This window comes from Acinonyx jubatus, chromosome D4 (genome assembly GCF_027475565.1).
Source record: "Acinonyx jubatus isolate Ajub_Pintada_27869175 chromosome D4, VMU_Ajub_asm_v1.0, whole genome shotgun sequence".
NCBI classification, from domain to species: Eukaryota; Metazoa; Chordata; class Mammalia; order Carnivora; family Felidae; genus Acinonyx; species Acinonyx jubatus.
This window is the reverse complement of record NC_069391.1, coordinates 20,118,610-20,142,500: the sequence shown is the minus strand read 5'-3', so window position 1 is coordinate 20,142,500 and position 23,891 is coordinate 20,118,610. Positions and strand designations below refer to the sequence as shown.

At 46.6% G+C, this 23,891-nt stretch overlaps 1 protein-coding gene across 6 annotated transcripts in view; it reads left to right on the top strand.

Annotated features, from left to right (window-relative positions):
• The window catches only part of ZNF618 (zinc finger protein 618), a 182,964-nt gene that overhangs the window by 130,987 nt on the left and 28,086 nt on the right, over positions 1–23,891 (top strand). For 3 of the 6 annotated variants that reach the window (XM_053204759.1, XM_053204754.1, XM_053204756.1), the window contains 6 exons: positions 447–485; positions 5,619–5,708; positions 6,622–6,657; positions 6,750–6,827; positions 13,608–13,667; positions 14,181–14,270. In XM_053204759.1, coding sequence (XP_053060734.1) covers positions 447–485; positions 5,619–5,708; positions 6,622–6,657; positions 6,750–6,827; positions 13,608–13,667; positions 14,181–14,270 — 393 coding nt within the window. The remainder of the gene's footprint in view (positions 1–446; positions 486–5,618; positions 5,709–6,621; positions 6,658–6,749; positions 6,828–13,607; positions 13,668–14,180; positions 14,271–23,891) is intronic. The other 3 variants (XM_053204758.1, XM_053204757.1, XM_053204755.1) reach the window with 1 other exon arrangement.

The window sequence follows — 23,891 nt, the reverse complement described above, 5'->3', positions numbered from 1 at the left end:
GCACACAGGGCTGGCGGGGGGAGAGGGGACGGGAGGTCATGCCACCAGACTTCTATCACCAGTGCCCCTGCCTGCCCCACGCGGGCCCACTTCCCCCCAGGATGCTTCAGTGCCGCCTGGTGTGGCGGCCCCTGCAGGGAAGGTGCTCGCGGGTCCATCTGGTGTGCTCTTCGAGGCGGCCCCGGGAGCGGGGGCGGGGCGCTGTGGCCGTTAATGAAGATGAGAGGGCTGAGGGGACGGGAGAGATGGTCCAGGAGGAAGGGCGCTGGGTCAGGGGGCACGGAGAAGGGCTGTGAGGCTGTGTGCGCTGCATCCTGTATGCGCAGAGAGCGTCCTGGGCACACAGTGGTGGGTGGACCGCCTGCCCTTGCTCTTCTCGCTCTTTTGGCACGGCCCGGCCATGGGTCCAGTCCGCTCACTTCCCTCTCATTTTCTCTCTCTTATAGACACTGAAGCCACCTCAGGGGAGGGAGCCTCCCAAGGCAGTGAGTATTTCCCCTCGCTCTTGTCCCTCAGGACTGCCCTCTGGGAGACACGTTGCTGTGGTTCAGGCTGTGGGGCCGGCCACAGGGTCTTTATGGAATTGTAGCAACCTCAGAACAACTTTTCCCAAGGTGTGTCCCACAGCCCACGGCCTAGGGCGGCAGATAGGTGTTCGATCAGCAAAGGGTTCTCTGGTCAGATAACCCGGGGCAGCCTTGGGTTCCACTCAGATGAACACGTTTCTTTGCTGTGGACTTCTTGGGGCCCTTCACGGGCAAGCACTCACGTGCGGAACCCAGTGTATGCATCATCTCCTCCTCTGTTCTTTTGACTCCCAATTCCTGGATGGGCCTGGGGCTTCATGGCTGATGTTTGGGAAATGCTACTTCGGAGAGTTATCTCACGAACACCCACGGGCACTCGTCTCTGGGGTGTGCCATCCCAGCAGCGCCTGGGGAGCCACAGGGCCTCGCCAGCTGAGGACAGTGTTCTGCTTTGCTGTTCGTGGGCCCTGCTCGCCCTGCCCCCAGGTCTAAACCCACGGGCCTGGTAAGAAGCCAGATGAGTGTAGGCTGGTGCGGAACCTCTCCCCAGCCAACAAATCTGAGCTCCAGAACCCAGAGTTCCCCTCCCAGGTGTATCCCAACTGAACTGTGTGCACGGGGCCACCAAAAGACGGCAACTCGGGTATTCTTAGCAGCCGTGTTTCCAACAGTCCCACACTGGAAACCACCCCGAGTGCCCAGTGCTCGGAGCGGACAGATAAGTCGTGGCGTGTTCACGTGAAGCAACGAGGGAGAAAGACGTACAGCCACACCTAGCCACACAGATTGCCCACAAACACTGTCAGCAAAAGAAGCCCGACACAGAGTTCCTCCTCTAACGTCTGTGCGTGGGCAGTACGAGATCGGGGAAAGTAATTCGTCCTGGAAGAAATCGTGGGCAAGGGTTTCTGGGTGCTTGTGGCGCAGGCGTTTTTGGTTTATGAAAATTGGAGGAGCTGAACAGGTTTCTGCATTGGGGTCAGCGGACCCTTCCGTGGGGACCAGATAGTAAATGTTTTAGACTTTGCAGGCCATGCATCTCTGTCCCCACCACTCAGCTATGCCATGCCGCATGAACACAGCCAGAGACAGACGGAAATGAATTTTTCACCAGAACAGAGGGTGGGCAGCCCATAGTTCGTCGGCCTGTTCCTCCTGCCATAAAAGGTTTTTAAAAATAATAAACATGCCCAGGGGCGCCCGGGTGGCTCAGTCTGTTAAGCCTCTGAGTCTTGGTTTAGGTTCAGGTCATGGTTCTTGCAGTTCGTGAGTTTGAGCCCCGCATCAGGCTCCACGATGACAGTGCGGAGCCTGCTTGGGATTCTTTCTCTCCTCCTCTCTCTCTGCCCCTCCCCTGCTCGCTCTCTCTGTGTCTCAAAATAAGTCAGCTTAAAAAAGTTATTTTTTTAAATTATAGACATGACCAAAAGTCTAAAACAAAGCAGTTTGAGGAGGTGTATGAGCTAAAGCAGGGCCTTAATTGCACTGGGTCCAAAAAGCATTTCCCATCCATTCTCTCTTTGGATTCCCACAGCACGTGAGAGGCAGGCAGTGCTGAGGCTAAGCTTCCATTTTCCAGACATTCGAGGCTCAGGTAGGTCAGACACCTGCCTGAGGGCCACGGCTAGGAGGTAGTGAATGCTTGTCCCTCCTCTCCGAGCCCTGCCCCAGCCTGGCCCCTGGCTCCCTTCCTCTTCAAAAGCTTCCTTCTCTTCCGGCTCCCATGGTCTGCCTGTGGTCAGCCACACATTTAAAGATCTTCTCTATTTGTCTTTCCTTCCTTAGCTATTCTGGGCCCCTGGCCTCTCCGGCAGCCCCTCAATGATCCATTGTGTTCCATCTGGCTTCCGTGGTTCCCGGAGGCCCACTGGCTGTTGAGGACTCTGTAGCCAAGGGTATTTTTAGTCCTTCCATTACTTTCGCCTTCCTCCCGAGGGAATTTTCTCCCCATGGCCACTGTGCTTTATTTTATTCTCAGTCCTGCACCCCTGTCCTGACCCAAGCCAGCAGTGCCTGCTTAGAAAGCCTGGCATCCTCACAACACCAGCCTCGTGACAGGAGCCTGACCGTGGAGTCCTGGAGCCAAAAGCATCATGTTGAGAATACCAAGTCCAGCCTACCCATTTTGCAGATGGGGACACTGAGTCCCAGAGAGAACTCATGCAGCTTGTTAGTAATGGAGGTGGGCATAGAAACCAGGCCTCACGCCTTCTAGTCCAGGGGTCTTTCATTTAGCTGTTAGAAAAATTATATCATCATAAATGGAGGCATATATGCGCTCACCCGTATCCTAACTAAGAAAAGAAAAGCTTAACTCCGTGTCTACTTCTGTTGCAGCCGTTACGTTGATTCCCTTTCCAAAACGATATTAGGCAACATTTACCAGGTATTTGCTGTCGGTTGGGCATTGTGCTCTGTTCATTTTTCATTACAACTCGGAGATGAAGGAACTGTCTCATTCCCATTTTGCAGATGAGAAGACCAAGGCGCTCAGGTTAGGGAGTGTGTCCAGCGTTAGTTGTGCTTATTGGCATCCGAGTCGGGTTGGAGTCATGCAGCCCCACTGCAGAGTCTGTCTCTCCAGATGGATTCGTGGTGCCCTTCCGGGAGACATTTCTGAGCTCTCTTGGAGGCTCTGAAAGTGTCGTTTCATTGACAGAAAATTGTTTTGCCTTTCTTCCTGTGGGGATAACTCTTTGGTTCTCATCTACTCCTGTCTTAGGTAGGCCTGGCACTGTGGTCCCCACCCGCATTGAGAAGAGGTCGCGGTATGGGATTCGCCAGAGCAGGGCGAAGGCGCGTCTCAGTGGCAGAAAGCTGGGGGTTCACTGTTTATTGGAGGTGGTAGGAGGGGCCATGTGAGCAGATGTGAGACGAGTGTGGCCGGCAGCTGCGGAGTGCGACTGGCACTGGCCGGTATGGGAGGGGAATTTCTGGGGCGGGGCCCCATCTGGAACCAGCAGATCCTGGATGCCCTTGACTTCTCCACCTGCTCCCCAGTATCCAGCACTGAGAGAGGATTGTGGTCCAGATGGGACATGGAGAGGGGAGGTTATTGTCTAGGCTGGATCGGAACTTGAGCCAGGCTTGGAATCCTAGAATGGCCGGCCTGGGAGAGAGGCCCTGGGAATCAGCTCATTACTACCTTCCTGTCCCCTCACATTAGGGGGGAAAGAGCAGAAGGTGAATCCCGAGGTGGGGTCAGCCCTTGCTGGCAGTCTGGATGAGGCAGAGCAGGACCAGGCCTCTCCTCTGCTCTCCACCTGTTCTCCCCCCCCTCCCCTCCACTGCCTGGCTGGTTCAGGTGTGGGCACAGAAATGGTAGGGCCTGGTGGGATGGTGGCATGCCGGGTCCCCAGACCCTCAGAGCGACTGTGTGTGCTGACGCCGTGTGCCTCTCACTTGGGGACCAGTTAGGCTCTGTGGCAGATGCCAGGGCACTTTGGGAGATCACAGGTGCAGTCTAAGAGGTGGGGGCAGAGTCAGGGAGATGGCCGATGTCATCTGTGCCCCTAAGTTCAGCTAAGCAGGGACCAGAACCTTCCCATAGAATTTCCTGGCATTGCAGCGTCGGGATGGAGGGAGCCTCCTCAATCCTGTATTTGAGTGCTGGGGAGCAGAAGGAGGGCCAGAAGGCTGGTGCCTCAGTCAGGAGCGGAAGGTGGGCTTATCCAGGCAGAGAGAGGCCATGTGCCCTGATTCAGCTATGGCGTGGAACTGAGTGAATATTTGAATCTTGGCTATGCCGCGCCCCACTGTGCAGCCTTGAGTAAGCCACTCTGTCTCCCTGTGCTGGACATAGTCCGGAAGGTGAGGTGGGCGGGTCATCCCGAGATCTGCCCAAGGAAGACACACAGGACGTCTGTGCTAGTGCGTGGTGAGAGCAATGTCCTGAGGGAGTCCCGCCCCAGAATTTGGATAGACCTAGGTAGGGATCATCCGAACTCTGGCCCTGCGTGCATTATCTATTGCTGTGGAACACACCGCCCCACGGCTGAATGACTTAAACAAACATTGGTTTATGGTCTCATGAGGCACGTGAGGCATTGGCCAGGACTGTGGTCTCCTCTCAAGGCCCAACCGGGGAAAGGCCCAACCTCCACACTCACGCACATGGCTGTCTGCAGGATCCTTCCCAAGTTGTTGGACCGAGGGTGTCACTTTTCCCCCCCTGGCTGTTCACCAGAGGCTCCTGTGTGGCTCTCTCTCTGTGGCAGCTTACAACATGGCAGCTGGCAAGAGGCAGGCGGTGTGAGAGAGACAGAAGTTGCGGGCTTTTGTAACCTGATCTCAGAAGTGACATCACTTCATTCTCTTCTCTTTATTAGAAGCAAGTCACTAGATCCGGTTCAGACTCAAGGGGAAGAGATCGTACAGGGGGTAAACGCCAGGAGGCCAGGGTCTTTGGGAAGCTGCCTACCACAGACCCTCCTAACTGTGGGGCTTGGGACAGACAGGTCCCTTCTGAACCTCAGCCTACCTGTGTGTTAAATGGCTTACTTCTTGGGGCGCCTGGGTGGCTCAGCCGACTGAGCGTCCAACTTTGGCTCATGTCATGACCTCTCAGTCCCTGAATTCAAGCCCCGCATCAGAATTCTGTGCTGACAGCTCAGAGCCGGGGGCCTGCTTTGGATTCAGTGTCTCCCTCTCTCTCTCTCTGCTCTTCCCTGGCTCATGCTCTGTCTCTCTCTCTCTCTCTCAAAAATAAATAAACATTAAAAAAAAAATTTTTTTTTTAATGGCTTACTTCTTCCCCCTCAGTCACAAGAACCAATGGAGGAAAGACAGGAAGTGCGTGGTCTGGCACCTTGCGCATGCAGAGCCTCGAGAAGGGAGGTGGGGTCAGGCCCTTTTAAGTCTCAGCTCACAGAGTGGGATTGCGGGTTGGTTTGAAAGTCGCTTCAGCACCCTCCAGTCTCCTTGTGGAGAGGACCCCTAACGTCCCCGGCACTGATTCTCCGTGGCTCACCAGGTGGGGCTAGTCTGGGCTAGTCTCATGTTTGGGTTGTGAAGCCAATGAGCTGGCCCAAAGAAACCCCACCTGAGTGACCGAAGTCCTGGTAACTACACGTGTCTCTCTGTCCCCCGCAGACAATTTCAGGTACACATGTGACATCTGTGGGAAGAAGTACAAATACTACAGCTGCTTCCAAGAGCACCGGGACCTGCACGCGGTGGATGGTGAGTGAGGCCCCTCACTGCTGGGAAGTAGAGTCAGATAAAGAGGAGCACCCCCTCCCCCCCACTGCCCCCAGGGCTGCTTGTCCCCCTGCCACCCCACCCACCAGCTGTCCCCGCCCTCCTCCCACCCAGAGGAAGGTCAGAGGGCAGTCAGACCAGGAGGACAGTGACCGAACCCTGAGGATTCTGGGAGAGAGAAGGTCCCCGTCCTACTCCATACATACTTCTGATTAGGGTAACCCAAGTGAAATTGCATTTTGTAGGTCAAAATCCGTCGAATTTTAGCAATTTCATATCAATGCATTTTGCAGTTTCATACTGAGTATTCACATGCTCTGATGAAATTAAACCAGTTTTTTAAAATGAATGATGGTATTTTAGTGTCTTCAGTTATAGAGTTAGAAATTGGAACAATAAATTTAGGTAATTTATTTTTAGAATCTCAATCCTAGAAATAGGGTCTTGGGCCTGGAAAGGATGGAGGGGGGCTCCCACTCCAGCCCCACATCCCCAGCCCGTCGCAGGCTGTGACAACCAGGCCCTGCCACTCACTCCCGCTGGCTTGTCCTTTTCACATCGCCTCTTTTTTCCTACTGGTCTCTTCCTTTTTTTCTCCTGCCCTGGCCCCTCAAGTAGCTGTTGGCGACCCAGAAACAGGCCAGGCAGAAATTGCCCGCCTCTGGGTTGGACCCTAGCCCGTGGGGTGGATGGGGAATGGAGGCACAGGCTGTGTCCCAGTTGGGATGTGCCCTCCTGTGGCCCCTGGTTTTCCGGGGCCTCCATGCTGGCCAGGGTAGGCTCTCCTGGGCCCCAGAGGCTGGGAGCGTTGGGCAGAGGCAGCTGTGGGCAGGGACTAACAGGCCTCCCGTTTGCTTCTTTCCTTCTGCGGCTGCTGCCTCCTGCCCGGGTGCAGTATTTAGTGTGGAAGGGGCCCCTGAGAATCGGGCAGGTAAGTCCTTGGTGGCTGCCCACTTCCCTGTGCCCGGCTGGACTCCCAAGACCTGGTTGCCAGGGCGCTAAGGGCTGTGTGTTCTCCCACAGACCCCTTCGACCAAGGTGTCGTGGCCACTGACGAAGTGAAGGAGGAACCCCCGGAACCGTTCCAGAAAATCGGGCCAAGTATGCGGGCCTCTCTCTGGGGTTGGGCTGGGCTGGGCTGGTGGGGGGAGACTGGCTGAGGGCTAAGTCTTGCCATTGGAAGAGGGTGACATCACTTATCCTGAAACAGTGGTGCTGGCCAGTGACCACTGACCTCCTTAGACCTCACTTTGCCCACCTGTCAAATGGGCCAGTCTTAGGACTTTAGCTTTTGAGGAGCAGCAGAACAGCACAGGGTCATGGTCAGGGCAGTGAAAGTAGCACAGGCTTGGTGCCCTGGTAGTCTGTTAGCCGTCCTGAGCCTCGGCTCCTTACATGTCAATGAGGATGACATTTCCCCGAAGGTTTGTTGGGGGATTAAATGAGATCGTGAATGTAAATCACCTATTAGCACAGTGCCTGGTACATAGTAGGTGCTCGGAAAATAACTCTCGTCATCTGAAGGGGTTCCTCAGCAAATGAAGCTGTCCAGGGGAGCCACATGTAGACACTCTGTCCTTGTCCCAAGTAAACCCCTGAGGGCAGGAGTCACACAGCGGCCTGCCTGTTCTCAGCATACTAGCATTGAGTGTGGTGGGGACACAGCAGTGGGTGGGGCATTTGTGGCCCTGCCCTTGGGTACAGGGAGGGGGCAGTGGGTCAGTAGCAGATAGTTCCAGCATAACCTGAAGTGCAAGGAGCCATGGGGGCTGGCGTAGTACCTGGCCAGCCTCAGGAATCCTGGAGGCTTCTGCTTGGGGACGAGGGTGGGGAATGAGCTCTTGCGTCATAGGCGGAAGTGGGAGAGCGGCGCCTGTTCTGGGAATTGAAAGGCAAATCAATTCTGAGTTGAAGTCTTGAGAGAGAGCCTTGAATGCCAGAGGAAGGCATCTAGACTTCATTCTGAGGGACAAGGAGCCTGAGAGTTTACCACATGGGGAAGGGACTTGATCGGATTTGCACTTTAGGAAGACTATTTTGGCTGTTTCTAGAAGAATGGATTGAGTAGAGTCTGACGAGTGAGAGGGGTCTGGCCCAGCCCTTCGGGAATTCACATTCCCCTTCCTTGCTTACCACCCAACAGGAAAAGGCCTTTGTCGACTCTGCCTCGCTACAATAAGGATTGAAGGTAGCTTGCAGAATAGACACACAGACACTGAATGAAAGGATGAGGAAATCCAAGGCAAGGAAAGTCGAGGAGCTAAAGCAGGGAAGCTGGGGATGCTCTTCAAAGGGTGGAGCTTGGCCCTGACCCTTGGAAGCCGTTGGTCCGGTCCCCATCCTGTCTCTCCCTCCTTCCTCCTCCGTGGTAGAGGATGAGCCTGCTTTGTTTTAACTCTTAAAGCACTCCAGAAACGGGAGAGGCAGCAGTATTTGCGAAGCGGTTAGCATAGCGCTTGTCATGTGTTTACCGTGCATATGACACGTTTTCTTTTTCCCTCAGAAAATGATGAAACCCTCAACACTGAAACCGCTATAAGTTAAACCGTGGGGAAACCTACATGGGAATCAGACACGTTCTATGATGGACATTCGTAGACAGATAACAGGACGGGGACAGCGGGGTCTGTGACCTGCCATGTTAGTACTGTCTGCCAGCCGCCCCGGGGTAGCACTGCCCTTCTGTCTGCAGCATCATAATTATGAAAGTAGAATTGGAATCCGGCCCACATTTGAATGCTGCCATCTCCAATTTACCAGCTACTTATCCCCCTTCTGAGTGTCCTTTGACTCATTTGTAAGCTGGGGACGGGAGCGTCTATCTGTTCTGTAAGGCTGTTGGAGGATGCCTGCAGGAAGTGTTTGGCCCAGCACCTGGCTCGCATCCAGGGCTTAACACATGAGTGGTGTTGTCGAGAGACGGCCAATTGTAAGAGCTTTAGAGCACCCCATCTATGAACCCCAGCTCTACATTTAATACCTGCGTGAGGGCGTACATGCTCTATAATCTCCCTAATCTACGCTTTCCTTAACTCGAGAACGGGGTGGTGACAGTTCTTTCAGGATTGTCGTGGAGATGAGATGAGGTTATGTTTGCACAGGAATTAGTGTAGTCTTTTATGCACACACAGAAGGCATTAATAAATAAGTGGTGCCTATTACCCAGGAAGGTACAGAACTAGATGAAACTTGTTCTGTAGATCAGTAACTGAGTCAGACAGACGGCCGGTGGAATTGTCGCACACCATAAGCAGTTGGGAATTGCACTGAGCAAAGGGAACTGCGTTTGGCTCCCTGAATGCTCCCAGCTTGACGTTATGGAGCGGAGCTTGCTAAAATAGTGTGACCATCTCCCGTCACCGCTCAGGAGCTGCCTTATGAGGTAAGAACGCTGCTCCTTGGGTTTCAAGCAGGCCAAGGCCACAGAACTCTAAAAATGAGAAGGCATAGAGTGAGAGGAGCCATGAGAGGCACGCCGCACCACGAATAGAGTTTTGTTGGTCCGGGAAGAGGAGAGACCCTGAAGCAGTGCATGCTGGGAAGTACACCTTCCATATCCGCATCATCTGAGCAAATTGGAGAATTAGGGAGGAAGAAGCTGGAGCCATGACAGAGCAGAGGAATCCTTCTAGAAGGAGAGAGTTTGTCCTAGGGACCTTGCATGTCAGCTGCTCTCCTGCTGCAGATCTGAGAAATAACTACCGTGGCAGTGGTCTCCCATGCTCATGACTACGATGATAATGGGAGGGTCAAGGACAGTTCACTCATGTCTATCGACAACAGTAAGTCTGAATTCATCTGCAGTTTACTTGATTTTTTTAAAATGTGGATAAGGAAGAGTAACTTGAAAAACTTTTTAGATTAAAAAAACCCCCCAAACCATGAATCTGTGAAAATTCCACAGAATTTAGGAGACTCTGAGGACAAGCATACCTCTGAAGATGACCCTACTACGAAATCTAGAAGAACATTCTGTGACAACCATAATCAAGTATAAGAAAATATGACTTACCTTACTCTCCTTGGGCTGTCCTAACAAAATACCCGACTGGATGGCTTCAGCAAATTTATTTTCTCACGGTTCTGGAAGCTAGAAGTCCAGTATCAGAGTGCCAGCCTGGTCAGGTTCTGGTGAGAACCCTCTTCCTGGCTCACAGATGGCCACCTTCTGTCTGTGCCCTCACATGGTGGGAGACCAGTGGAAGCAAGCTCCCTGGTGTCTCTTGTAATAAGGGCACCAATCCAGTCGTGAGGACCCCACCTTCATGACCTCATCTAACCCAGTTACCTCCCACAGGCCCTGTCTCCAAACACCATCACCTGGGGAGGTGGGGCGTCAACAATTGAATTTGGGGAGCTAGGGGGAACACAGTTCAGTCCACAGCATGACCCGTGTGAAAGAGGATCCTGAAGTGTGGTGACAGAGCAGCAGGATAGAACGAAGAGGCAGAGAGAAAAGAGTGACCTAAAGGACTGCAGAGAAACAGAATAGAAGCGCAGAATTAAAACGTACAGTGCAGATAGTAAAGAGCAGAATTGATCTGCAGAAATGGAATTCGTTATGGGGCTGAGAAACCTGAACGGATCAGGATAACCAGGGGAAAGGAAAACAAGCTAAATACAGAGCGTGGAGAGCCAGCTTCAGATAATTAGTGGTGTTGTACCAGTGGGACAGAAGCAGTACTCCAAAGATACAGTAGAAGAAAATTTTGCTAAAGGAAGACCTGTGTGTGCAGATTTAAGGGCTCATTATATTTCAGGTGATGACAGATGATTGTGGTGTAATCTGTCTCCATGTAAAGAGACCCATAACTAAATAGATCTTAGTGATTTTTTAAACTGTAAATATAAAGAAAAAATACACAGGCATCTAGACATAAGAAAAGCCAGGTGTTATCCAAGATGAACCCAAGGGGGACTTGCCTCAGACTTGGGTACGGTACTAAATGTCAGAAGACGACACTACGTTTTGAAGGGAAAAGGTTGTAATCTTAACAACTTTGTATCTAGACAGCTGACAATTTAGGAGTAAAGGGGAAAGTGAGGGCCCCCAAACCCACTATTTCTCCTATGTACCCATCTTCCGAAAATTTAAAAAACACACTCCAGGGAACTAAGCAGTAGAGCACATTGAAGAGTCCATTGTCAGGAATGAAGTCCTAGCTCGGGAGGACTGGTGGTAAATGGTCAAACCAGATAAGCTAGAAGCTAAGTTTAAAATGTTGGACTCTGATTATAAAATTGAATGCAAAGGACAAAGATCATTGTAAAATACTAAAAATGAATTTTAAAAACATGAGAAGGAAGGAATAGGTGAAGGATACAGTAGAGGTAGGTTAAACCAGCCCTTCCCATGGTGTGGGCCCTAGACCAGCAGCAGCAGCATTCATAGAAGCTTATTAGAAATGTAAATTCTTGGGGCGCCTGGTGGCTCAGTCGGTTAAGTGTTCTACTTCAGCTCAGGTCATGGTCTCGTGGTTGGTGGGTTTGAGCCCTGTGTCAGGCTCTGTGCTGACAGCTTCAGAGCCTGGAGCCTGCTTTGGATTCTGTGTCTCCCTCTCTCTCTGCCCCTCTACCGCTTGTGCTCTCTCTCTCTCTCTCTCAAAAATAAATAAGCATTAAAAAAAATTTTTTTTAATGTAAATTCTTAGGCTCCACCCCCAAGCCACGGATTCAGAATCTCTGGGGTGGAGCCCAGCAATCTGTGTTGTAACCATCTTTCCAGATGATTCTTAAACATGCAAAAGTGTGAGAAGCATGGAGTTAAACTGCCTTTCTCAATGGTAATAGACTTGAAAATACCATTTTCTGCTTAACTGTAACAGACAGATGTATCTTGGATGCTATGTAAAACAAAGGAGAATATTGGAAAATAATGGAATATTGGAGAATAATGGAAAGGCAGAGAGAAGATTTCATTCATCAAACAACTGAAACAAAGGAAACCAGAAAAGGTGGAGCACGAAAAAAAAGGAACAAAATATAAAACACGTAAAACCAAGTCAATTATAGCTTTAAATAAAAGCAAATGGCATAATCTCTTTTATTAGAAGACAGATTCTCAGGTTAATTTGAAATAATGGTTTATTAGCAACACACTTAATTCCTCATCTTTTATCTTTCTCAGGGAACTTGCTCTCGCTTCCTTAACTAAATTGAGTTCCCTGTTAGGATTTTCATAGCACTGTAAGTGTCTCCTTTAAGAGCCCCTCTTGAGGTTGCAGTGTTAAGTTTGTGTGATTATTTGATTTTTCTGTCTCCTTTCCCAGACTGTAAGCTCCTTGAAGGCAGGAACCATGACTGCTTTTGCTCATCATTTTTGGCTGACATTTAGCAAAGTATCTTTTTAATGAATTTTCCCAAGACAGTTTAGGGAAGTGTTTTCAGGCACATGCAGACAAGTAGAAAGAAAGATCCTAGAAAGTAACTATTCGGAATTAATGTCCATCAAACTAATACAAGAGTATAATTAGAAGTTTGAGCAGTGGTTCTTAAACTTTCCTCTGCATCACAGTTTTCTAGGGGGACTGTTAAAACCCAGATTGCTAGATCCCATTCCTAGAATTTTGCTTTTAGCGTCTTAGATAAGTCTCAGAGAATATGCATTTCTAATGGTTTGACAGATGATACCGGTGCTGCTGGCTCAGGGACCACCCTTTGAGAAGCACCGCGTTAGAAAATCGTGTCATGTTAGTTAGTTAACACTGACAGTTTTGATTTCGTGAGCCTTAAATGCGGCACACAACATCACATCTAAAAATACAAAATACATTTAGGAATGTGACAAAATGGAAAGGTTGATCATGACCGTCTTGGAGAGAGCAGGTAGGCAAACGGGATCATGTAGGGCTTGAATAATATAATTAATACGGTTGATCTAACAACTTCGAAGCCTGTAAATAGCAAATCGTCTATCTTTTCCAGTGTTCATGAATCAGTTATAAAAGTTATTTATGAAAAAGTTTAAATCCGTATTGAGAGAGAAAGACCACAAACAATTTTAAAAAATTGAGAAAAATTGTGACATAGAGAGCAAAATGTTGATGTCCTTAATCTGCAGAGTTCTTAGCAATTAAAAAAATGTAAATACGCCTATGGAAACATTGGCTGTAAACTCAAATGGGAAAGTCACGAAAGAAAAACTACAGTTAATTAAACATGAAAAATAGTCAGTTTCCTTAGAACTCAAAACAAATGGAAAATAAAACCAGCAGTGCAATAGAATTCTCCCAATAAGGCACAGCTTTCTGATTGGGATAAAAATTGGCCCAACCTTTTGATATGTAGTTGGTGCTGTGGTTATCAAAAGCCTTAAAAATGCATGCCCACAATTTATCCTGGGGAAATAATGAGCAAAGATTATGCACAATAATCTTTACTTTGCAATGATGTGACAAATGATGAGCAAATGTGCAAACGTTTCTACAAAGATGTGGATCACTGCGGTTTTTTTTTTTTTTTTGGTAAGGGAAAAAAATTTGAAACGACCTGAACATCCCCTGGCGCAGGAGACTGGCTCAGCAGATTTCAAAGTCCAGAGGGGACCATACAGCCAATAAATGCAGTAGGGATCGATGTTTATTGATTGAGCAAGATGTCCACAAAGTATCGTCGATTGAATACACCAGGTTACAAAGAGGATACGGATCAGGGCTGGCTAATTCAAGGCCCACCAGAGCTAGACAGCTGATGTCAGGGAGAGGAGCCCACTCCGGAGGAGATGGGAGTGAGGGGTAGGCCCCGGGGGCGGATGGCAAAGTTGCACACTCCACCCCAGGGGGCAGCTGCTGCTCTTTGTTTGGGGGTGACAGATGATTGAAATTTCTCATACTCTTTAAGTTTTGTATTTGTATTTATCAGTATTTTATAATTTTCCCCCAGTGAACAATATTACATCAGAAATTTTTAAGAAGAAAGAAGTTAGGCAGTGCCCAAAGAGAGGTAAAGATAAAGTCTGGTGGGGCCTGAGAGGAAGACGTGACCCCTTCTGCCGGGGGGATGGGGGTACCTGGGGGCGGGGAAGGTCTTGGAGACGAGGGGACCCAAGCATGGCCATCGCAGAGGGGCTGAGCGAGAGGTGGCACTGGTCACCACACATTTCCTGAGCACCAGGGTCTGGGGGGGGAGTGTGGACGGAGAAACGGCGTGTGCCAGGTACTGTTCTAAGCACTTGACGTATAAATTTAATCCTCACAGCAATCCTACAAGGTGGTCCGATTATTACCCCCGTTTTATAGATAGGAAAACTGAGGCACAGAGAGGTTAAGAGATTTGCCCAAGGTCACACGGCTGGACATGGAGGAGGAGCTGGGAGCTGAACCCAGGCAGGCTGACTCCAGTGGGCTCAGGGTTGTAGTTGGTCCCAGGATGAGGGGAGCCGGAGGGGAGGGAGCATGCTGCTGCTGCTTGCTGGGGGTCACGTGCCCATTCCCACACTTGCCTCTCCTTGGACAGAAACTGGCAATTACACCTGTGAATTCTGCGGAAAGCAGTACAAGTACTACACGCCCTACCAGGAGCACGTGGCCTTACACGCCCCCATCAGTGAGTACCTTCTCTGGTTGGGGCCTGGAGGAGTTGGAGGGAGGGGCGGGCCAGCCACAGGCCGAGGCTTTGCCAGGGCAGGGTGGATGTACAGGTGGGCTTGGCCTGGGGCAGCCTCCAGGTGTCCAGGCCTGACCCGGGCCACCTTACCGCAGTAGCTGGATTAGCTGGGAAAGCCCCACCCTTCAGCCAGGAAAGCCTGAGTCTCCCTCGGTAGACTCAGGGTGGGCATCATTCATCCAAGTCCTCCAGTGGCCCCACCCCTAAGCACCTCTGAATCCTGTGGTTCCTGAGACCCCCACTCCGGAGCCAGTGACCCGTGATACAGCTTCAGTCTGAACCAACGCATGGCCTAACCCAGGCTAGGCGATGGCCAACTAGACAGGACAGTTCCGTTTTTGCCCTCGGTGGTGGAAAGGTAAAAAGGGGGAAGGGATGCTAAGTCAAGACTCAGAAGCCCTGGGTTTAATCAGCTGGGTTGCAGGGTTGCGTGACCTTGGGCGGGCCCCATCCTGTTTCTGGCCCTCAATCTCTCCCTTCTCCCTTGGCCTGGGAGGAAAAGAGTTCTAAGGGCCCTTCCGCTGGGACATCCCAGCCTTCCAACTCTCCTGATACCACTGATTGACTTCCCAGCTTCCCTCCTGGATGTCAGAGGGGGCTCCATCCTTAGATCCCCAGATATGTGGGCTAGGAGGATATGAGAGATTTAGGCTAGATCCAACAGAGGATTAGTTTGCTGAGGTCGAAACAGCCCCTCCAGTGGGCTTTGGATCTAGAGATTTGGGTGCTGATGGGTTCTGTGTAGAATTAGGGGCTGAACTGGATGGCTTCATCAGGTGGTACCCAGGGCTAGGGCTTGAGGACCCTGGGTCTGGTGAGAGTATCCAGAAGGATCTGTGCTCACTGCAGAGGAAGTCCTCACAAATGGATTCATCTGATGATACTCTTTGGCGCCTGGCTGCTTTCACTTAGCATAATGTCTGTAAGACACATACACGTTGTATGTATCAGTTATTCTTTCTTTTTTTTTTTTTTTACTGCTGAGCAGTATTCCATTGTATGAAAATACCCCTGTTTAGCCATTTGCTTGTTCATTTCAGTTGTTTCCCATTTTAGGCTCTTATGACTGAACCTGCTACGAAAGTGTTTGTAGGAGGCTTTTTGGGGACATATGTGTTTATTTTTCATGGGTAAAATACCAAGGAGTAAAATTGCTAGGTCATAGGGGAGAGTGTGTTTAACTCTTTAAGAACTTACACACCATTTTCCAAAATGACTGTAGCATCTTACGCTCCCGCCAGCCACATATGGGAGTTCCACTTCCTCCACATTCTTGCCAGAGTTTGTAGGCGATGGGCTGTTTAATTCTAGCTGTTCTGGTGAGTGCTTACTGGTCATTGTGGTGTTAATTTGTATTTCCTTGATGACCAATGATGTTGCGCATGCTTTCTTCTGCATATTGGCCATGTGTGTATTTTACTCTGGAGATTGTCTAAAGTCTTTTGCCCATTTTGTGGTTGGGTTGTTTGTATTATTAAATGGTAAGGGTTCTTGGGGCACCTGGGTGGCTCAGTCAGTTGGGCGGCTGACTACAGCTCAGATTGTGATCTCGCAGTCTATGAGTTCGAGCCCCCCGTTGGGCTCTGTCCTGAGAGCTCAGAGCCTGGAGCCTGCTTCAGATTCTGTGTCTTCCTCTCTCTCTGCCCCTTCCCTGCTTGCTCTCTCTCTCTCTGTCTCTGTCTCTCCGTCTCTCTCTCTCTCTGTCTCTCTCTCTCTCTCTCTCAAAAAATAATAATAAAAATTTTTTTTAAATTGTAAGAGTTCTTTATACATTGTAGAGCCAGGTCTTGTATCAGTTATATATACTATGAATATTTTCTTGCAGTCTTCAACATGCCTTTTGATTTTCATACAGTATCTTTCGATGAGTGGTTTTTAATTTTTATAAAGTCTAATTTACCAATTTTTTCTATGGCTAGTGCTTTCTGGGTCCTACCCAGAATATCTTAACTACCTCAAGATTGTGAGGATATTCTCCTTAATTATCTTTTGGAAGCTTTAAAATTTTAGCCTTTGCATTTAGGTCTGTGATCTTTTCAAGTTAACTTTTGTGAATGGTGAGAGGTAGGAGTTGAGATTAATTTTATCCCATACAGATATCTGGTGGTTCCATCATTTGTTAAAAGGATTGTCCTTTCCCCCATTGCATTGCATTGAATTGACAATCAGTTGAATGCATAAATATGTGTGAGTTTATTTCTGTTCTGTCGATTTATTTATCTATGTTTATGCCAATATGGTCTCATTTACTGGAGTTTTATAGCCTTAAATTCAGGTACTCTCGGTTTTTCGACTTTGCTCTTTTTAAAGAATATTTGTCAATTCTAGGAACTTTGCTCTTCCATATAAATGTTAGGGGAGTTTCTGATTCCCAATTTCGACCAAAAAATCCAACTGGGATTCTGTTTAGGATTACTCTGAATCTACAGACCAATTTAGAGAGAATAGACATCATCATAATATTGGCAATTCCAATCCATGAATATGGTATATCTCTCCATGTATTTAGGTCTTTTTCTCTCAGCAATAGTTTGTATTTTTCAGAGTAGAGATCTTGTACATATTTCATGAAATTATCTCTAAGTACTTCATGTTTTTTGACACTATTATGATTTTCAGTTTTCCAATTATTTATTGCTATTACATAAAGACATAATTTTTGTATATTGAATTTGTATCTTGCAGTTTTACTAAATTCACTTACTAGTTCTAATAACATTTTTACGAGTTTCTTAGGATTTTCTGTATACATACTGATGTCATTTACTAATAAATAACTTTTCTTCTTTCCAGTCTGTATTTTTTTGTTGTTTCACTATACTGGTTAGGATCTTCCAGTGCAATGTTGAGTATAAAACTTCAGTGAGTATTTCTGCCTTTTTCATAATCATAAGGTTCAGTTTTTCATCATTAAGGATGATCATTTTCATTATTAAGTATTATATTGGCTGAAGTAGGTTTTTATAAATGCCCTTTATTAGCTGAAGTTACCTCTTATTCCTAGTTTACTGAACTCTTCTGTCATAAATAGGTGTTTTATGTTTTTTTCTGTACCTGTTGAGATGATTCTATGATTCTCCTCTTTTATTCTGATAATGTGTATTACATGGATTGATTTACTGTCATTGTTCTTAAATAAGTCACAATGCGTATACTTTATTAAAACACATTAAGAGTATCAGAAAGTCCAACTCTGAAATGAACTGAAGAAACTTAAAATGTTGGAATGTTTCCTCTTTGTTTGGAGAGTGATTTTCTTCTTTGAAACTTATTTTTCTTGGAAAGGCATCTGAATTATTTTAAGACCTGGGGTAGTTTGTAGAGTTATTTGATCTCAAGAACATATTTTCTGATGACTCCTATCTAAAACTCCCTAGGATTTCACCTGGTTTTTAATATCACTCCCACAACTGATTTCTCAAGGATAGGGAGCTACAATCCTAGAATTAGCAGAGCCTCATGTTCAATCAGTGGTTTGATGATGCTCATCATCATAATCAAGAAAATAAAATTCTTCTGGTGAAGTTTTTTTAAACAATATTGAGGCATATTGTTACACAATACAGTGCCTGTATTTAATTTTTTTTAACATTTATTTATTTTTGAGAGACAGAGGCAGAGCATGAGCAGGGGAGGGGAAGAGAGAGATACAGAATCTGAAGGAGGATCCAGGCTCTGAGTTGTTTGTTAGCACAGAGCCCAACACGGGGCTTGAACCCACGAACTGCGAGACCATGACCTGAGCTGAAGTCGGACGCTCAACCAACTGAGCCAACCAGGCACCCCTAAAGTGCCTGTATTTAAAGTGTACAGTTTGATAAGTTTTGACCTATGTATGCACTCACAAAACCATCACTGCCGTTAAGATAATGAGCATATCATCACCCCTAAAGGTTTTTTGTGCTTTTGTATAATCCCTTACTCTCCACTTGCCCATCCCCAGGCAAACACTGATTTTCTTTCTGTTACTATAGATTAATTTGCATTTTCTAGCACATTGCATATGTGGCATCTTAGAGTATGTACCCTTTTTATGTGTGGGGGGAGGGTCTGGCTTCTCTCACTCACCATGGATTGTTTTAAGATTCATCCATGGTTACATGTTATCAGTAGTTCATTCCCTTTAGTTGATGAGTAGTAGCTTTCCATTGGATAGATATAGATACCACAGTTTCCTTTATTCACTTATGGATGGACATTTGGGTTGTTTTTAGTTTAGAGCTAATACAAATAAAGCTTCTCAACATTGGTGTACATGTCCTTGTATGGACAAATGCATTCATTAATCTTGAATAAATACCTAGGAGTGGAATAGCTGGATCATATGATACGTGTGTATTTAACTTTTAAGAAAGAACCCAACTGTTTTTCAAAGTGGTTATGCCATTTACATTCCAACCAGTAGTGTACATTTCTTTTTTGTAATGTCCTGGTCTCAGCTGGGTGTCAAGGTAGAACTGGCCTCTTAGAATGAGTTGGGAAGGATATTCCCTGAGTGTAGTGTCACTTACATTAAGCTGATTAATAATCAAATCTCTACACCTTTTCAGGCTTTAGAAAAAAAAAAATACACTTGTTCTCTCTAGTACTGAGAGACAGACATTAAAATCTGCAACTGTAATTGTGGATATGCTGTGTCTCCCTTTAGTTCTGTCAGTTTTTGATTCATGTGTTTTGAAACCTTGCTTTTAGGTGCACACACTTGGGACCATTATGTTTTGATGACCCTTTAAAAATTGTTCAGTACCTTTATTTATTTCTTAAGTTCTTTAACAGGTAATACCTGTTGTCCTGAAATCTACTTTATCTGATATTGATATAGCTGCTGCAGCTTGCTTAGAATTAGTGTTTGCATGGTGTATTTTTTTCGATCTTTTTGTTTTAATGTTTCTGTGTCTTTCTATTTGAAGTATGTACGTATAATTGGTTCTCACTCTTTTCTCTAGTCTGACAATCTCTGCCTTTTAAATGAAGTGTTTAATCCATTTACATTTAATATTATATATGGGTATGGTTGGATTTTTGTATTTTGTAGTTCATATTTTTTATATTTTGTGTATTTTGCCTTATTTTTTTTCTAGTTGTCCCATCTCTTCTTATTGTTCATTTTTTCTTCTTTTCTTGCCTTCTTTAATATTAATCAAGAACTTCCAAAAAAATTTCCTTTGTTAGCTTTCTAGCTGTACCCCCTTTTTCTTTAGTGGTTCCTCTGTGGTTTATAATACACATCTTTAATGTATTACAATCTATCATAAATTTAATTTATAACATCACATGTAATGTAAGAACCTTATAACAGTGTACTTCTATTTACTACTCTCCTGTCCTTTATGTTCTTACCATACATCTATGTCTACATAAGTTATAAGCCCAATAATTTTTTTTGCTTTAAACAGTCTATTATTTGTTAAGAAACGAGAAAATGCCTTTTATATTTTCTAATATATTTACCGTTTCCTGTGCTTTTCCTGTCTTTGTATAATAAATCTGAATTCCATCTATAATCATTTTCCCTTATTCCCTGAAGAACTTCTTTTAACATTTTTTCTATTGTAGGTCTGTTGGGGAAAGATTCTCTTACTTGAAGATGTTTTTATTTTACCTGTTTCTTTTGATGGATGTTTTCTCTGGATATGAAATTCTAGGTTGAGATTTTTTTTTTTTTCCAGCACTTTAAAAGAGTCACTCTTTTATCTTCTGGTTTATGTTTCTGGTGAGAAGTCAGAGATCATTCTGATTGTGATTCTATATTTAATGTGTCTTTTTGTCTGGGTGCTTTTATTTTTTTTTTTAACGTTTATTTATTTTTGAGACAGAGACAGAGCATGAATGGGGGAGGGGCAGAGAGAGAGGGAGACACAGAATCGGAAGCAGGCTCCAGGCTCTGAGCCATCAGCCCAGAACCTGACGCGGGGCTCGAACTCACGGACCGCGAGATCATGACCTGAGCTGAAGCCGGACGCTCAACTGACTGAGCCACCCAGGTGCCCCTGTCTGGGTGCTTTTAAATATATCTACATGTTACTGTTTTTTTTTTATCAGTTTGATTATGGCGTATAGTTTTCTTTGTGTTTATCCTGTTTGGGGTTCACTGAATTTTTTGAATCAGTGGGTTTATATTTTTCATCAAATTTGGAAAATTTCAGCTATTATTTCTTCAAATATATTTTCTTAAATTTTTATTTTAGAGAGAGATTGAGCATGAGTCAGAGAAAGGGACAGAAGGAGAGAGAAAGAGAATGCTAAGCAGGCTCCACACTGAGTGTGGAGCTTGACACAAGGGCTTGATCGAGCCCATGATCCTGGGATCATGACCTGAGCCTGAATTAAATCGGACACTCAACTGCTGAGCCACCCAGGTGCCCCTCTGCAAATATTCTTATTACTCAATCTCTCTTTCCTCTGTTGTTGAGATTTTGTTTACATATATGTTAAACTGTTTGGTGATGAAGGTTTGTTCAGCTTACCATCCCTGTTTCCCCTTCGAGCTTCAATTTGGATAGTTTCTAGTATCCTGTCTTCAAGTTCACTGATCTTTTCTTCTCTAGTGTGCAGTCTGTTTTATTAGAAAAGCATCAAGCGAATTTATCATTTCAGCTATCCTAGTTTTCATCTCTGTAATTTCCATTTGGTTCCTTTTTATATCATGTCTTTTCTCATTATGTGCATATTATCCTTTAAATCTTTGAGCATATTTATGAAAGCTGTTGAAAGGTCCTTGTCCACAAATTCCATCATTCCTGTCATTTCTGTATGTTTCTGTTGATTGGTATTTTTCTCTTGAGTATTTAGTCACATTTTCCTGCTTTGCCTCACAAGTAATTTTTTATTCTGTGCTGCACATTGTGATATTTGTTGAGCATCTGGATTTTGTTATCTTTCTTTGAAAGGTGTTAAATTTTGTTCTGGCAGGCAGTTAATTTACTTACAGATCAGCTTCATACTTCAAAGGCTTGTGTGTAAACTGTTAGGGTGGGTCTAGACTGTTCTTATTCTAGGGTTAGAGTAATCCTAAGGCCTGACCTTTCTGGGTTTCAACTAAATGCTTGAGGTGTTCAGCAAGGTCTATCTGCTTTGGCAGGTGGGAACTCAGACATCTCCTACTCTCGTGAGACTTCTGAATCTGTTCTCGGCTCACTCCCCCCCCAGAAGCTGTTACCTTCCAGGCTGTGCAGAGGTTCATTCTGTACAAATCAGTTTGGCACCCATCAGACGCTTTAAGAGGCCCCTCTGCATATTTCTGGAGGTCTTTTTTTTTTTTTTTTAATTCATCCCTTTTTTGCTATTCTGTCCTGCCAATTCCAGCCATTGTCAGAATCCCTGACCCTGATCACTGTCTCCTCTGTTCACCCAGACTGCAGTGCCTTCTTTGGGCTCCACCCCTGTGCTGTGGTCCAGAAGGTCTCCAGGCAGAGACTGGAGTGATCTCACGTCAGGTCTTCTGTCGTAAATCACGACCCTGCACTGCCTCCTGTTCCGCGTCTGAAAACTGTTGTTTTATGTATTTTGTCCAGCTTTATAGTTGAAGGAGGACAACTAGCCCTACACCAGGTAGTCCATCACGGCCAGAAGTGTAAGTTCTCTGGTTCTGTCTCGAAGACGGAAATCCCTGAGAAAGTGTTTCCAACCTAGACTCCTTTTGCACCACATCGTCCGTTCATTCCCGCCTCCGGCCGTTGAGCATGCTCTTCCCATTTGCCTCAGATGCATCTTCACCCTCCTCTGCCTGGTGAAGGTTTCAGGGAGACCACCTGGTCTATGTGGTTACTTTTCTCGAATCCTTACATTCTCTGAATCTTTTTGTTCCCATTGAATTTTTCATTTTACAGAAAGGGGAGACTACCGTGCTGTTATTTTTAAATATCTCCTATATATAAACATCTCACGTGTGTTCTTCATAAGGGCAGTCAGCCAGTCTGTCTGAAGCTCTTTGTGCTTTTCCCAGTGAGGGCTCAGGTAGGAATTCCAGCCTGATAACATTCCATGTGAGAAGGTCAACAGATGGAGCAAACTGCTGAGTGAAATGAATTAGGAGTGTGGGAAGTTCATCCTGCTTGGTCCGTAGCTGCTGTGTGACCCTGGAGTGGTGCCTATACCTCTCTGAGCTCCGTGTGCCCATCTGCCTTAGATAGACCCCTGTGGTCAACCGGAGGGTAACACATGAGGTAGCTTCTCATGTCCCCTCCTGGGCATCCCATCTTTGTTGTGGTCTGTTTAAGTGTGGTTCTGAGTTTTGCTTTTCTGGACATTGAGGCATTGGTTCTCTGATTCCATAATACCTCTTGAGCACTTCCTGTGTATCAGGGAATGTGCCTGGTCCTGAGTACATGGTTGGGCCTAACTGGCAGACTCTGTCCTCACAGAGCATTCAGGCTAATGGGGAAAGAGACCCCAACCAAAAGACCACAGCATGTGTCATTATCATAGGTGGTGATCAGTTCTTAGAAGGGAAGTGGACGGGGGACTGAAAATGACCAGGTGAGGTGTCAGGGACAGTTACGAGAGGAAGTGATGCTCATGTGGAAATATGCAGGACCAGCACTAGTTACCCAGGCAAAAATTGGAGGGAAGATCATTCCAGGCAGAGGAAATAGCATGTGCAAAGGCCATGAGGCTTGGAAGACACAGAGGGTGTCCTAGAATGGGAAAACAAGAGATGAGCAGGTCCCAGGCCTGAAGATTTATTATATCATGTGCTTCGTGGGTGTCCCTGAGCTCCCTGCCACAGGGAATGAGGGGTCTCTCACACAGATGGCCAGGATTTTGACATCAGGAATTGTAGACCATGGAAAGGTCTGATCAGAGGGTCTCCTAGAAACAGTCCTTCGGGGTACAGTCTGGGGCCTAAGAAAGAAAGCAAGTGTATTGCTCAGAAATTCTCTGTTCCTTGTGTCCAGGTTCCCAGCATGTGTGGGTTGAGGCCAAAGGGGACCACACGGCCTTGTGCAGAGGCCTCCTTGAGTAGCTGGCAAACATGAGCTCCTGTCCCATCCTGGCATGGACTTCCTATGCCACTGTAAACTTATTAAACATTCTGGGTCTCGGTTTCCTTATTCCTAACAGCTATTCACATTTGAAGAGCCATTTACCATTCAAGGTACTTCTGTGATTTTGTGTGTTCTTGGATCCTCACAAAATTCCTGTGAGGCTGGTCGCACAGAAGTGGTTGTCTCACTTTTATCGGTGGACATAAGGGGAACAGGTGGGGTACAAAGGTCAAGAGAGGGCAAGTAAAGAGTCCCAAGACCTCAGAGGCCAAAGGTGAGGGACCTGGGATCCAGAGGGGGCTTCACTTTGCTCCATACTTAGTCCCCAAACTGCTTCAGGGAGATAGTAGGGAACTCAGAGATACGACTCTGGACACATGCCATGGAGTCTGAGGTGTAGGTTGTTTGGGAATCGTGAGATGAGCCGCTCTTTTGATTGGACTCCGGGACCTCCAAGGTCCTTGACTCCAAAAGGGAGAGAGAGAAGAAGGAAACTTAAAGAAGTGTCGTTCCCTACCCAGACCTCTGTAGTTTGGGATTAAGGAAGCCAGACTCTGGAGAATGGGAGTGCAGA